This window comes from Lathamus discolor, chromosome 5 (assembly GCF_037157495.1).
Source record: "Lathamus discolor isolate bLatDis1 chromosome 5, bLatDis1.hap1, whole genome shotgun sequence".
Lineage (NCBI taxonomy): Eukaryota > Metazoa > Chordata > Aves > Psittaciformes > Psittacidae > Lathamus > Lathamus discolor.
In genome coordinates, this window is record NC_088888.1 from 7,160,699 (window position 1) to 7,174,533 (window position 13,835).

Below are 13,835 nucleotides of genomic sequence, written 5' to 3' on the forward strand. Positions count from 1 at the left end.
GGAGGAAGGTCCCGGGGCGTTGCCACGCAGGGCTCCCACCATAGCAACCGCTTCCTCCTCCGGCCGTGACGTCGCAGCGTTTCCGCCCGGCTCGCGCCCTCGCTGCTTCCCTTCCTGCTGCCGGAGCCCGCGCCGCGCCCAGCGCATCCGAGGGAGCAGCCGCAGCCGCCGCCGCACCGCGCTCCGCCGCCCGCAGCGTCCCGCCGACACCATGGTAGGGAGCGGGCGCCTCCGGGGATGCGGGAGCTGGGCGGCTTCTCCGCCTAGCGCACCCCCCCATGCCCTCTTCTTTCATCCCCGGGGAAAGGGGGGTGGTTGGTACCGCCCGCCTGCCGCATCCCGGCCTGCGCTCCGGGCACGACGGCATCGCGCCCCTCCTTTCCCTCTCCGTGCATCTCCCCGCTCCTTTCCGTTCGCCTTTGAACCTGAGGCGGTGGATCCGTTCTCCTCCCTTCCCCCCCCGCCCCCGCCGCCTCCATCCCGCCATGAGGCGGCGGAAGGTTACTCCCCCCCTTGAGGCGATGGAACTGTCCTCTCCCCCCCCCGCTCTCTCCCCGTGAGGCGATGGTACTTTCCGCGCCGCATGCAGGCGCTAGGGGCAGGCGCGTCCATTTCACACGGGGAAAGGGGGGAGCGGTGAAGAGAACGATCGAGGCGGGAAGATGCGGAGGGGGGACACGGCCGCGGCCGGGCGATGCGCCGCCCCTCCCCGTGCCGCAGGGCGCGGCCGTGGGGGGGGGTGGGGAGGCGGTGGCTTCTCCCCCGAGGGGCTGCGTGAGGAGCAGGTCGGAGCCTGGCGGCAAGGCCACGATATGGGGCGGTGGGGGGGGTCCCCACCGGGAGGAAGCGCGGTCTCGGCCGCATCCGCTACACCGTGCGGTCCAGGCGGGAGCCATCTTCCACAGAGCCGAGGGGCTTCGGGCCTGGCCTACAAACGGCGGCGGCGCCTCGGCGGAGCGGGGCGGCTGAGGCACACGGGGCCCCGGCGCTGGAGCCGGCAGACAAAAGGGGGGAAGGAAGCGCTCGGTCGTAACAAACACGCGTCTTTTTGCAGCGGCCGCTCGGAGAAGCTTAAATTTTAAGGTGCTGGATTGGAGACTTTTTGTGTTCTCTGCACAGAGATGATGAAGATGTGATGCTGGGAACACAGGAAATGTATTAAACGTACACATGCCCGTTTTCTCTGGCGTTGTAAAAAGCCCCAGGGGACTCCTTTCATAAATGGGGCAGAACAGACCAAACATCTGTTATGCTCCATTTGTTGGACGGGGCTTGGAGCAACCTGCTCTACTGGAAGGTGTCCCTGCCCGTGGCAGGGGGTTGGAACTGGATGAGCTTTAAGGTCCCTTCCAACCCAAACCAGTCTGGGATTCATGGTGGTTCACTTTCTGTTTGGTTTGCCTACATTAAACATTTGTATCCCTGTTTAACTCGGGCTACTGACACTGACAAAGTGGAATTACTAGTTCATACAGTTTTACTGCTGTCCTCCTTTTGCTTGAGTCCTACACAATCATTTGGGCAGCAGCAAACATCTGTGTGTTAACACAGTTGCTTAGGTTACTTCCCTTTAGAAGGGGGGTTACCTATTGAGCCCTTCCCATGGTATTTACCCTTAGTTTCTTGAACATGTGGTATATCCAGTAAATAAATTTTTAGTGTGTGTCGGCCCACAGACAGGATGTGCTACTAATCTCCCTGCTTCCTATAACACCCAAGTTTGAAGCCTCTGTGCCTGGTCTGCAGCGTGGAGCAGGAGCTAATGGGAGTTGCAGAGGAAGCTGCTGAAAGTCTGACGAGACTTGCAGCTCTTGTTTAAAATAGGCTTGTCTGAACAAGCTGGCTACCACCTCTGCAGTACGCAAACCTAGTTTAGAGTGACTACTCAGTGTGTCAGGCTATGTCTTGCTTCCGAACCAGAGAATTCCCCAGTCAGTCAGAAGTGGTATTTCTCATAGTGATCTCCTTTTTGGAACACGGTTCGAATTGGCATTTTTAAAATGCTTTCTAGTTGCTGCAGATGAATTTGCTCTTGGGCAAAGAGTGTAGGCCTTCTGGCAAAGTACAGCAATGCCAGCAGGAGGGCATCACTTGGTATCAAGAGAGCTCTGGATTTTCTGTTTTTGTGTCTTGCCACAAGGCCCGTTTCTTTGCTACTGGATTAAATGAGTCCATAGTCTTTGCAGGACCATGCAAATTATTTTTCTTGGTTGTTAGTCAATACTATTCCCAAATTTACTGTGTAATTACAAGGTACATACGCCTCATATGCAAGATGACAGGCTTGTGACAATTGGTAGTGTGGGTGTCTGGCATGTTCCTACTTGCTTTGTCAGAACATCTCTGTCAAGAGGCTCCTGCTGGGAGCAAGGACTGACCAAAGCCATCTCATGCAGGAAAGCCTGCAGACAGCCACGACTTGCCTGTAAAGCAGTTCAGAGCCTGCTGCTTATCTGACTGTTCAGCGTGCACAGCCATCTCCAGGAAGGATACTTCAGTAATGAGTATCTGGGATGCCCAGAGCAGGCCTTCAGAGCCTGTTTTTAAGGGTGAGATTTAAGCTTTAGGCTGCTGTATATGCCTGGAGGGCCACAGGAAAATACCTAGAGTCACTTTGGCTCATAATAGCTGATTTCTGTGCTGAATGCATTTCTAAGAAGCTTTGTTTTCCTGCAACAGTTCTGTGGCATACCAGCTTATTACCTCATTGCCTTAAAAACATGAGTTTCAACACAGGAGTGGGTCCTGCTCAGAAGTTCTGCCCTATTACTGGCTACCATGATTCCTGTATTTCAGCAGTGTTGCTGGGATTGCCTTTTGTGGGTATTGCTTGCTCTGCTTACCTTGATAGTTGTATCGGGAGTGAACTTCATGGCTGCTCTTAGAAGGTGACAATTTCCTGTTTGGCTGAAAGCTCAGGAAGTGACCTCCAGGAATTCAGGGGAGACTTTTTCTCTGCCTTTTTTTAATAGTTGCTTCCTTACTCGTTTCACCTCATCTAACCAATAACCTTTCTTGTAGGCAGAGGAAAAAAAAAAAGCTGAGTAGAATTTTGATTCCTTCACCCCAAAAAAAAAGAGGAAAAGTAATGCAAACTGAAAAAATCAAGTCAGGCTGGCAAGACCTGCCTACAAGTGATATGCAAATAACTCTGTACTTCTTGCTGGTTTATGGTGTGCAAATAATGGCCTCTTACACAACAGCAGTAAAAAGGCAGTTAGTTATGTTTCCTATCATGCTGCAGATCTGAATTCAAGCTTTGGACTTTCAGCTGCCTTGACATAAGCGGAGGTGTCTGTCTGTAGGCAGCAGAGGACATGGGCCTACAGAACCTTGGGAAGTCACTGGTCTCCTTTGCCCAGAGATGCTGTGGCTAGCCCCATCCTTGGCAGTGTTCAAGACCAGGTTGGGCAGGGCTTGGAGCAACCTGGTCTAGTGGAAGGTGTCCCTGCCTGTGGCAGAGGTTGGAACTGCACGAGCTTTAAGGTCCCTTCCAATCTGAACCAGTCTGTGGCTTTCCCATGCCATTGCTGGTTTTTGGGGTGATGTTAAACTAGTCACTCCATGCATTTCCTCCTTTATTACTCAGTAAGGTGGGGGTGGCAAAGTCAGATGGGTTTTCTTGGGTGCTCAAATAACAGATGAAAGCAAAGCAGTATTTAAGATCCTTGTATTTTTAACCACCCACATTTTCAGTTGGGTTGTGGGCCACAGCTAACAACTTTTCAGAGGCCTGATTTGACAAAATCTTCTAGGTCTGGGTGCTGATGATGTCCCAGGATATTGCATGGCAATGTCAGGGACAGCTGTCCCTGAACAGCCAGGTGTTAATAGGTTAAATGAAGAAGTACTTGTCGCAGGAATGAACCATGACACATCTCTGAGTCAGGTGGAAATGCCACATGGTTCACAGGCACTTATGGCAGCAGCAGTGAATTTTGAAGGTAGATATGAGGGGTGGTATGCCCAGCATAGGGGAAACAAGATGTTTGCTGAAGAAACTGAGACCCGCATACAGGACAGTAATGTGACTAGCAAACATGGGAGCACCCTGTTCCCAAATCTGCCTTTGCAGTTAGACAAGGCATACTTTAATAAGTCTAAGTGTCAATTTTGGAAGAATTGATGGTGTTTTTCCAAGGAGCAAAAGTTTCCAGTTGAGTAGCTATAGACAGTCCACACTGGTGTATACAATGTGTGTGCATGGTTCCCAAACAAAACAAGCCAAGAACTGGTTCTTGAAATGTGTCTGTAGGTAACACATGCACAGGCACTATTATGGAGGGCTCAGATCACAGGAAAGAAAACCCACACTGTACAATTGTCAATCCTTAAAATCAAATTCAGTCTTTCAGACTCGTCCTGAGGCAAACCAAGTCATTAGTTTAAAGTCTTCTTGGCTGTCTTGCAGTGAAGGAACAAAGAACTTTTTCTAGGTAAATTACTTTAAATATTCAAAGAAAATACTGGAGTTCATCGCACTTCCTGACAAAAGAGGAAGCAAATTTCATTGTATCAAAGTTGAGTTTCAGTGCAGCCTTGCTACAAATCCAGTTTGTCAGGTGTCTGACATATGTCTCGCTCCTGAAGTGGCTTTCTATACCTGGGGATTGTCTTGAGAAAGCTTATTCTTCAGTGTTCCCTCATTTAGATTAAATTTCAGTCATGGAAATGTAATTGGTGATAGAGGCAAGATGCTGGAAGCTCTTAGTGGAGGCAGCTGGGGATGGCTCTTGCAGTTGGAAGCTGGCTGGACAGAAGGCTCTCTCTTCAGGCTGGCCCGTGGAGCATTCTGTTCTCACAAGGCTTCTGCAGTGCTTTGCACTTAAGGCAGGAACGATGTCTTTGTGTGGGGAATAAGAGCCACTGTGTTACTGCAGCACATGCTGACGAGGCATTTAATGCAACCATTACCTCATGTGCCTACAGCAGTCTGTATGAAAACACAATGGGGATACTGGTGGAAGTGCTTCAGAATAATATATGAGGCCATGCTGCCCACAAGACACTGCCTTTGCAATAGCTGCATGGAGGTGGGGGCGGGAAACTCATCTCATTTTTGCTGATTCCCTCAGAGGAACTTTGTCCATTCTTGCTAGAATGTCTCCCTGAGGATGCTGTACTGGCATCATTTTCCCATTTGATAATCAGGTGGTTTGCAGTTAAGGTCTTCCACACCTCTAGAAACAGGCTGGCTACTTGAATGTGGTCTTTTCTCTGCAGTTGTGTCCCCAGGATGGCTCTAAGTTGATGTTGCCTGTGTTATGAGTTGATCTGTCCCTTACAGCAAAACATCACCAGCTGATGGTCGAGTATCCCACAAGTACCTGCAAACATGTACAGCTCAATGAACAGCCACCGGCAGAATCATAGAATCAACTAGGTTGGAAAAGACCTTTAAGATCATCAAGTCTAACCTTAAACCATGCACCAGTCCAGAGTCTGGTAACTGCTTTCATGCTGAAAAAGGAGCAGAACCAGGGTAGCTGTTGTAACTCTGTGGTGCTCAAGCCAGAATGCACAGAATAATAATGAATGTGCTGTATTGAATCATCTGAGCAGAGCGATACTGGGCCAGAAAGAGAAAATCCACACTAACACTCTTATCACAGAATCCCAGAGTGGTTTGGGTTGGAAGGGGCCTTAAAACTAATCCAGTTCCAACCCTCTGCCACGGGCAGGGACACCTTCCACTCGAGCAGGTTGCTCCAAGCCTCGTCCAACCTGGCCTTGAACACTGCCAGGGATGGGGCAGCCACAGCTTCTCTGGGCACCCTGTGCCAGGGCCTCAGCACCCTCACAGGGAGGAGTTTCTTCCTGATGTCTCATCTCAGTCTCCCCTCTGTCAGGTTAAAGCCATTCCCCCTTGTCCTGTCCCTACAGGCCTTTGTCCAAAGCCCCTTTCCAGATTTCTTATTGGCCCCTTTAGGCACTGGAAGCTGCTCTAAGGTCTCTCTGGAGCCTTCTCTTCTCCAGAAGAACAAATAAACATTCTGTCATTGCTGGTGGGGTGGAGGCTTCTCACCAGCTATTTTTCTGCGCAGATCAGCAGAGACATGGTTAAAATGTCGGTTGAGGATGTATATTTGAGTGTGGCATTTCAGCTTGTTCCAGTGCTCTGAACAGTCATCCTCTTGCTGCCCTGCACACAATGATTGCAGCCACCTTCCAATAAAACCTGCCCAGGGTTTGGGTTTTTTTTCCTTTTTCCTATTTAAGTATGTTTATGAAGCCAGCAGTGGCTGGTACGAGCCCACGGTTGAAGAGGGAGTCCCACAGTTACAGAAGTAGATCCCCTTTGTGGAAGCAGTTATTTGCAGTGGGAGCTTATGGGTTCATTTCAGCCCATGCTGTGATACAGCTATAGCGTTTTCTGAGATGGAACAAATCTGCATTGTCCCTAGCAATATAATAGCTGCTAATGTCATCCTGTATGTTGAATCCAGGGGTTGTACAGCAGCTGTGAGAAGGAGCAGCACCAGCTACTAACAGCATTTTGCTTTGGAAAGCTGAAAAGAAAATCCAGTTGTTACTCCTGCCCCTTCAGTTTCTGGTCAGTCCCAGTTATCAGCTGCAGTTTTAACAGTGAATTTTGAGTTTCCAGACTAAATACTCTCCACATTTTTGGAATCTGAACTGACTTGCCAGCAGTGCTCAGTTTCTTTATAAGGAAACAGCTTGTCTCCCAATTTGGAGACATGTTTCTGACTGTGCAGTAGCACATGCATATGCTCTCTGACTGCCACAGTTTGCATCAACCTGCAGCTCTGTTGCTGCTCCTTGCTTTTGCGTCTCTGATGAGCATTAACCTCTTCTTCCAAAGTTGACTTCTAGCTGTTGTGGTCTTGGAGCAAAGATCAAGAAGTGACGAAAGTAGAGCTATTTTATGCAATTACTAGATGCATTCCCATGCTAGTTCAGGCTTTCTAAGCATTTTCTACTTAGACTTTTAAGGTCTTTGTGACTAAAAACCAAGTCTTGATACCTGTTGTCAGCTACTGAGGTGCCATTATTTAGAAGACAAAGATCAGTGAAATAAAGGTTGTCTTGAGTTCAGTGCAGATTTGTCCTTGGTGAATGATGCAGTAGTTCTAGTTGCTGCACGCTTTGCTTCTTTAGGGCAACCTTGTCTTCCCAGAGAGCTCTTGTCCACACCAACCACAGGGACAGGAAGAGAAAGACCTTTATTCCACATTAGTTCTGTATCATGCTCTGACAAAGTGCAAGTCGCTCGCTATGGAGGAGGTGACACAGGAATGAGTCACTTTGAGTCCATGTTTGCACTTCTGCTCGGATTTATCCTGGAATGGGCTCTCTGCTTACTTTGCTTGCCTTATTGGTGATATGTGTGAGGGCGGCTGTCTGCCAGGCACAGTGACTTTCTCCCTGTTCTCCTGTCCCAAAGTGCAGTGGATTCTGGATAGATTGCCCCTAATAAGGAAGCTATGCATTAGAAATCTTGAGGGGGAGGTCCCCTTGTGTTTGAGTAACCCCCTAAAGAACACTGTGCTCTGTGCTAGAGAAAAGCTTCTGTCTCAGTGCTGTAGGAGATTGCTCTGGTTTTGCATGACCAGCACTTGCTGTCAAGCTCCATGGTGATAGTTGCTGCCAGCTGTGCCATCTCTCTTCACTGGGTTAGCAAAGCTATGCCAGCCACTGGAAGTTACAGAAGGAGACATGTTGGTAGGAAAAGGACTCTCTGAGGTCCTGCAAGGTAGGCATTGGTCAAGGCTTTAAGAAAAAATATACATTAAGTAGTTGTCCAGTCAGTAACCATCTCCCAAGGACAGCCTGTTGAAAAGCTAGCGCTGAGCACCCCTAACCCCCCTGGTTTTGCAGGTGAATTCTGCTGTGTCTTTAGAACACTTTGACTGTGGCAAGGTACGATGCTTCCCCCCACTACCACCAATGAATGCATCAAACACACATTTTGGGGCTGAGCTTAAGGAAAACCAAAGTAAACAACAATCTTCAGTACTTCTCAACCTTTACTCTTTTTCCGTTGGTGTATCTCTCATAATGCTTTACCTGACTCTGTAGTAGCACTGACTGTGCTTTAACAGTGATGTGTGGGAGTTTACAAAGAGGGAGGAGGGCCATTTTTCCTTCTGTGGTACAAATTGCCATGTCTGAGGATAAAATCATTTGGATTTGGAAGACCAGCAGGCGAAGAAGCAGTATGAGAAAGGAATCTCACTGTTTACGCTGCATGCAGGGTTTTGAACAGACAAATAAATGTTGGACAGCCTTTGGTTTGGTCTTTACTGCTCTGGCCAGGATGTCCTTCCAGCATGACTTCCCATATTTGCTATTACACAGCTGCTTTTAAGCTCTCCAACTTTGCTGCACTCTGATAACAAAACACAGATACAAATGCTTCTATCCTGCCACCTTTTTTTGTCCCATTCCCAAAAAAAGCAGCAGACTGAAAATGCAGTTCAGCCTCTTGTCGTTCTCGCTAGGTCTTGTCCTCTTTATTCTGTGTAGCTGCCTTTAACATCAGATTGATGATGCTGCATCTGCACCTCCTGTTACAGCTAGGACAGGAAGATACACCACAAAGTAACTAGAATCCCTCATCAGACTTCAAGGGGAAAAGGATGGAAAGGCAGGCAGCTTGCTTTGAAACACTGAGGACTTGCTGGGAAATAGACACTAACTGTTAGTCTTGCAAGTTCTTCTCCCATTAGAAAACTGAATTCAGAACTGCTTCTGAAAGTTGGCTTGTTCAGCTAAAAACCATACCACTGCAGTCCCAGTGCCCCACACAACATCTCCCTTCATCTCTAAGCCAAGTCCATGTGACAAGTGTGGAATTTGGCCACGTTTTACCTCTGTTCCTAAAGCTGCTTAGCAAGCATGCTAGACATGGCTAGGACACTTTGAACAGAAGATTCTCATGGACTTGGTTGTCTAGTCAGCCTGAAATGGGTAACAAAACTCCGCTGCTCTAACGCCAAAGGATTTGTTACAACTGAATCGCAGAGGACAAGGGGTGGACGTGTGTGTGAAACTACCCCAAAAATAAGGTTCTAGTTTAAGTAGGATTGTGCCTTCTTTGGAATAGTTTTGGTTTGGCAGCTGCCTGTGGGCAGCATCGAGACTCCAGATTCTTTGCTTGGCTTGGAAAAAGAGGGCCTGCAGCCTTTCCTGACGAGACTCTCAGGCCACTGGTGACTGTTGCCAGTGTCGGTTGTCTTCTAGCCCCGGATTGAAGGCAGTGTGGTAAAGGAGTTGTGAAACTTTGCAGTGCTAGCCCTAAAGGTCTTTGCTCTTGTCTTTGCAGGCATCTGGAGTACAAGTTGCTGATGAGGTATGCCGTATTTTCTATGACATGAAAGTGCGGAAGTGCTCTACGCCTGAGGAAATCAAGAAGAGGAAGAAGGCTGTCATCTTCTGCCTCAGTCCAGATAAAAAGTGCATTATTGTGGAAGAAGGCAAAGAGATTCTGGTGGGAGATGTCGGTGTGACGGTTACCGACCCTTTCAAGCACTTTGTGCAGATGCTTCCCGAGAAGGATTGCCGTTATGCCTTGTATGATGCAAGCTTCGAGACCAAGGAATCCAAAAAAGAAGAGCTGATGTTTTTCTTGTGGTAAGCCATCTTCCCAGCTCACTCATTCCTAGCATGCAGTCCAAGCACTGTGGGCGAGGTCTCTGAGAAATGGCAGGCTTAAAGTGAGCCTGTTTTCTGAGCCATGAGACATTTCACTTGCTCATCGTCCCTAGGATACTGCTGCTCTCTCTGCTGGATAATAAATGTCACTAACTGCACTCTTTCTGGTGTATCCCATTAGGGCACCAGAACAAGCACCCCTCAAAAGCAAGATGATCTACGCAAGCTCCAAGGATGCAATCAAAAAGAAGTTTCAAGGTATGTAATGCATCTAATGCTCCTACACGTGCCATGCGCCTACAATGCTTGCACAGTGAGGCTTAACCATTGGCTAATTGGTCTGGATGGGTTTTTTTGAGGAGCTAGTGAGACATGAGAGTTTCACAGGCAAAATGCCCTGTGACAGAGCTAAAATGAGATCTGGATAAACCCTACACTGTCTGACTCTGAACTGTAGAGGCACTAGAGCTATGCTCAGGACAAGAGTAGGCTTTGCAGTATGTGACACTGTATTTGTACTATCAGAGCAGCACATCTGTACCCTACAGACTAGAAACCATTACATTCCTAACACAGAGCTGGATTTTGTGCAGACCTGCCTCTGTGGTAGAGGACTCTCAGCCTGTGTCTGATGATATACACAACCTCATAAACTTATTGTGCTGTAGTAGTAGTAATTAACGATTGCGTTAGAGATGCAGTTGGGATTGCTCATTTCAAAAGGCATCGCATCTCCAAGTGGAGGAGCGAAGTTCTTCTGTCAGGCACCAGTAGCCAAGGAGTAAATACCTGCTGCAGCATTCAGAAATTTCATGCAAAGTCAGTCTGGTGTGTAGGCAGATAGCACTGCCTCCCTTCAGTTCCTGCCTGCAATGTGCTGGACTGATGGGATCATTGTGCAGCAGTGCCAGCCAGTGGGTTGGAAATACTGCATTCAGCTCTGGGGCCCCCAATACAAGAGGGATGTGGAGCTGTTGGAGTGAGTCCAGAGGAGGCCACAGAGATGCTGCAGGGGCTGGAGAGAGGCTGAGAGAGCTGGGCTGGTTCAGCCTGGAGAAGAGAAGGCTCCAGGGAGGCCTTTGAGCAGCTTCCAGTGCCTGAAAGGGCCAACAAGAAATTTGGAGAGGGGCTTCTGACAAGGGCCTGTAGGGACAGGACAAGGGGGAATGGCTTTAACCTGACAGAGGGGAGACTGAGATGAGACATTAGGAAGAAATTCTTCCCTGTGAGGGTGCTGAGGCGCTGGCACAGGGTGCCCAGAGAAGCTGTGGCTGCCCCATCCCTGGCAGTGTTCAAGGCCAGGCTGGACGAGGCTTGGAGCAACCTGGTCTGGTGGAAGGTGTCCCTGCCTGTGGCAGGGGTTGGAACCGGACGAGCTTAAAGATCCCTTCCAGCCCAAATCTTTCTATGGTGAGGCTTGTGTGCTGCATGTGTGGGAGTTAGAAAAAAAGAAATCCTGAAGAAATTCTGCTTTTCTCCACATAAGGCAGGCTTGGGTGCTGGGCTCCCTGCCCTCCCTCCCTTCACTTACACCAGCAAAGTCTTTCCCATCTTTACATCTCAGATTCTCACTCTCATTCTTTCACCCACATCCCCAGAGCCAGCAGAAGCTGAGTCAGCCATCTTAGTGTGCTTGCGTGTAGCTCCCTCCCCTGCCATCATCAGGGTAGCACTAGAAATGAGAGCTTTGCTTGTGAGACAGCCTGCAGTGAAAAGACCAGCAGTCTGAGCCCTGAGCTAGTGATGTTTCTGCATTGGTATTTGGTGCGCAGCCAGGTGTCTCCTGTGACATATCAGGGAAAAACTATCCAAATGCCTGAGCTAAGGCAGGACTTACCTGCGTGAGTGACCAGATTGCTGCTTCTAATACTACTAGCAAGTATGTTTCTTTGATTGATTACTAGCATGTGGAAATAATAATGCATTATTGAGTGTTTTGCCTCTTTTTTAGGCATAAAGCATGAATGCCAAGCAAATGGGCCAGAGGACCTCAACCGAGCTTGCATTGCTGAGAAGCTAGGAGGCTCCCTAGTCGTAGCTTTTGAAGGAAGTCCCGTGTAGATGTCATACAGTGCCACAACTCTACAAGCATTCCATGTTTTAATAGATCAGTTATGTAAATCAACTATTCTAGGCCAGGGTTCCACTAACTGTAGGGAAGCTGTCTTGTAGAATAAAGTAGATTTTGGAGATGTAGCTCATATGTACAAATGACCCTAAATAAATCAAATCTAAGGATTTATCTTGGTGTATTAATATTTGCATTGGTTGTCCAGCCCAATTATGTCCCCAATGGATTTAACACTAAAGGTCTCCAAAAAATCGTGGTCCAATGGAGCACCGTACCATGGAATGAAAGTGGGGGGAGGTGAGAACAATCTGGTTCCTGTTCTTGCTCTTCTAAATTGTATCAAGCAAAATTCAGCCGGTCTTTTTGAGGCTACTGGCCAAATTGCCAAACTCAACAACGTTTCCCCCTGTAACTGTTCAATACAGAGCTTCAAACCTGTAGTTAAATGTTTGGCTAAAGCAACCTGTTGGCATCAAAACTGGGTTAAATTCTTAGTCCTTTCAGTTGCAGAGCAGTACTAATAAAGGCTAATTCTGAAGGTAAATAGAGATGAGACACACTTTTTTTTTTCCTGGAGAAATAGTCCTAACCCACTCTCTTGTAAACTCACGGTGCAGTGATAATACTTAAAGGTTCACTTGTTCTGTAGGTTCAATTTTCTTGTTATGAAGTGTCTTGAGGTCTTTCCAGCCTGAGTGATTCTATAAAAACTGCTATTCTGTTGACGTAGTTTCATTTAGAACTACCTTAGTTTCTCTAATAACACACTTACTAGCAGATTGGATGCTTCTGAAGCTTTTACAAATGCAGATCCTTATAGCAGCGCTCTCCAGTGATGGGTAGTACAATGCGGAGGAGCCACATCTTTAAAAAGTGGTATTCTCAGCCCCAGTCCTTGGTCACTTGGTCCATTTGTCTGTAATTACTCTTGATTTAACTTAGTAGAACCCATCAGCCTGACTAATACGGCTTGATCTGGGCTTTTTTGTCTGTTAGCTTCTTTAATTCTGTAGAAATGCATGGAAATACCACCTACTAGAAAGTTTGACCTGAAATGCCTTTTGTATGGGGTGGGGGGGAGGGGGTAGGGAACATTCCTGTGCCAGCTACAGAGATCTTAAAAGCTTCCATGTTTCACCAGTGGTTGATTAAAGCTGTTTCCTTTGTGTAATGTGTACATGGGAGTTGCATAGAGTTTTCCTGTATGTCTGTAGAGAAAAAGAAAAAAAAATAACAAAACCAAAACCCGTAGCCTCCAGTGCGTTACTGTTACTGTTCTGTGCGTGCCAAATTAAAAGAGCCTAAATAAATGGGCTTTCCCTTCCCCTGGGTCAGTGACTGATTCCTCTCCAGCCTCTGGATTAGCCCCGTGCTTGGGGAGCTGGTACCCCTTCTGCAGGTACTGCCGTGTGCTGCTCATGCTGGGAGAAGGGATGGGGGGAAGCAGGTTTATCAGCACGGTGTGCAGCTTGCTGCAGGCACTAGCTCCCTGACCTGGTCTCTGCATTTTAGGTTCCAGACCCAAGTTTCCATGGGCTGGGGCGTTTCCTGGCAGACATTTGCTGTCTGAGCAGGAGAAGCCAAGCACGTGTCAATGATTTTGTGCTGCTTTCCCTGTAAAAACTGACAGCGCTTTCTCTGGCCAAGCAGTTGCAGGCTGCCCCTTCCTCTGGCCAGATGTGCAGGGACAGAACAGATGTGCTGTCCCCACAGCTCCTTGGCAGAGCACTGAGCTGCTGCCTCGATTATCTGTGGAGCCAGGGAAATAATGGTCCGTTGCCTGCCTCAGCATGTGCCCTCTCTGGCCATGCTGCATGGTTAAAACCTGTCATTAAAGGCAGGCATTGCCTGCTTGCTCCAGCTTGGCACCCAGGTGGGTCACCGGGTTTGGAGCACAAGGTTTTCCAATGCAAAGGGACCCACCAGAGTGATACTTTCTGATTCTGAGAGGAGCAAACCAGCCTGGCTTCTGCTGGTGCTTTAGCCTGTGTTTGACTCAGCTCTGAGCTCCCCCAAGTGGGCGATCATCATCAAGAGCTCCTCCTTGCCTGGGTGCCTGCAGTACAGGTCTCTGTCCGAAGTCCAGGTTGAGGTAAGGTGTGACACAGCAGGAGTGGTGCTGCCTGACAGACAAAGGGAACTCCCAGCC

At 48.3% G+C, this 13,835-nt stretch overlaps 1 protein-coding gene across 1 annotated transcript; it reads left to right on the forward strand.

Moving 5' to 3' along the window:
• Positions 1-63: 63 nt before the first annotated feature.
• Positions 64-11,857, forward strand: DSTN (destrin, actin depolymerizing factor). Its single transcript, XM_065679588.1, has 4 exons — positions 64-214; positions 9,287-9,594; positions 9,797-9,873; positions 11,567-11,857. The coding sequence occupies exons 1-4, from the start codon at positions 212-214 to the stop codon at positions 11,674-11,676; spliced, it is 498 nt and encodes a 165-aa protein (XP_065535660.1). The 5' UTR covers positions 64-211; the 3' UTR covers positions 11,677-11,857.
• The last annotated feature ends 1,978 nt before the right edge of the window (positions 11,858-13,835 follow it).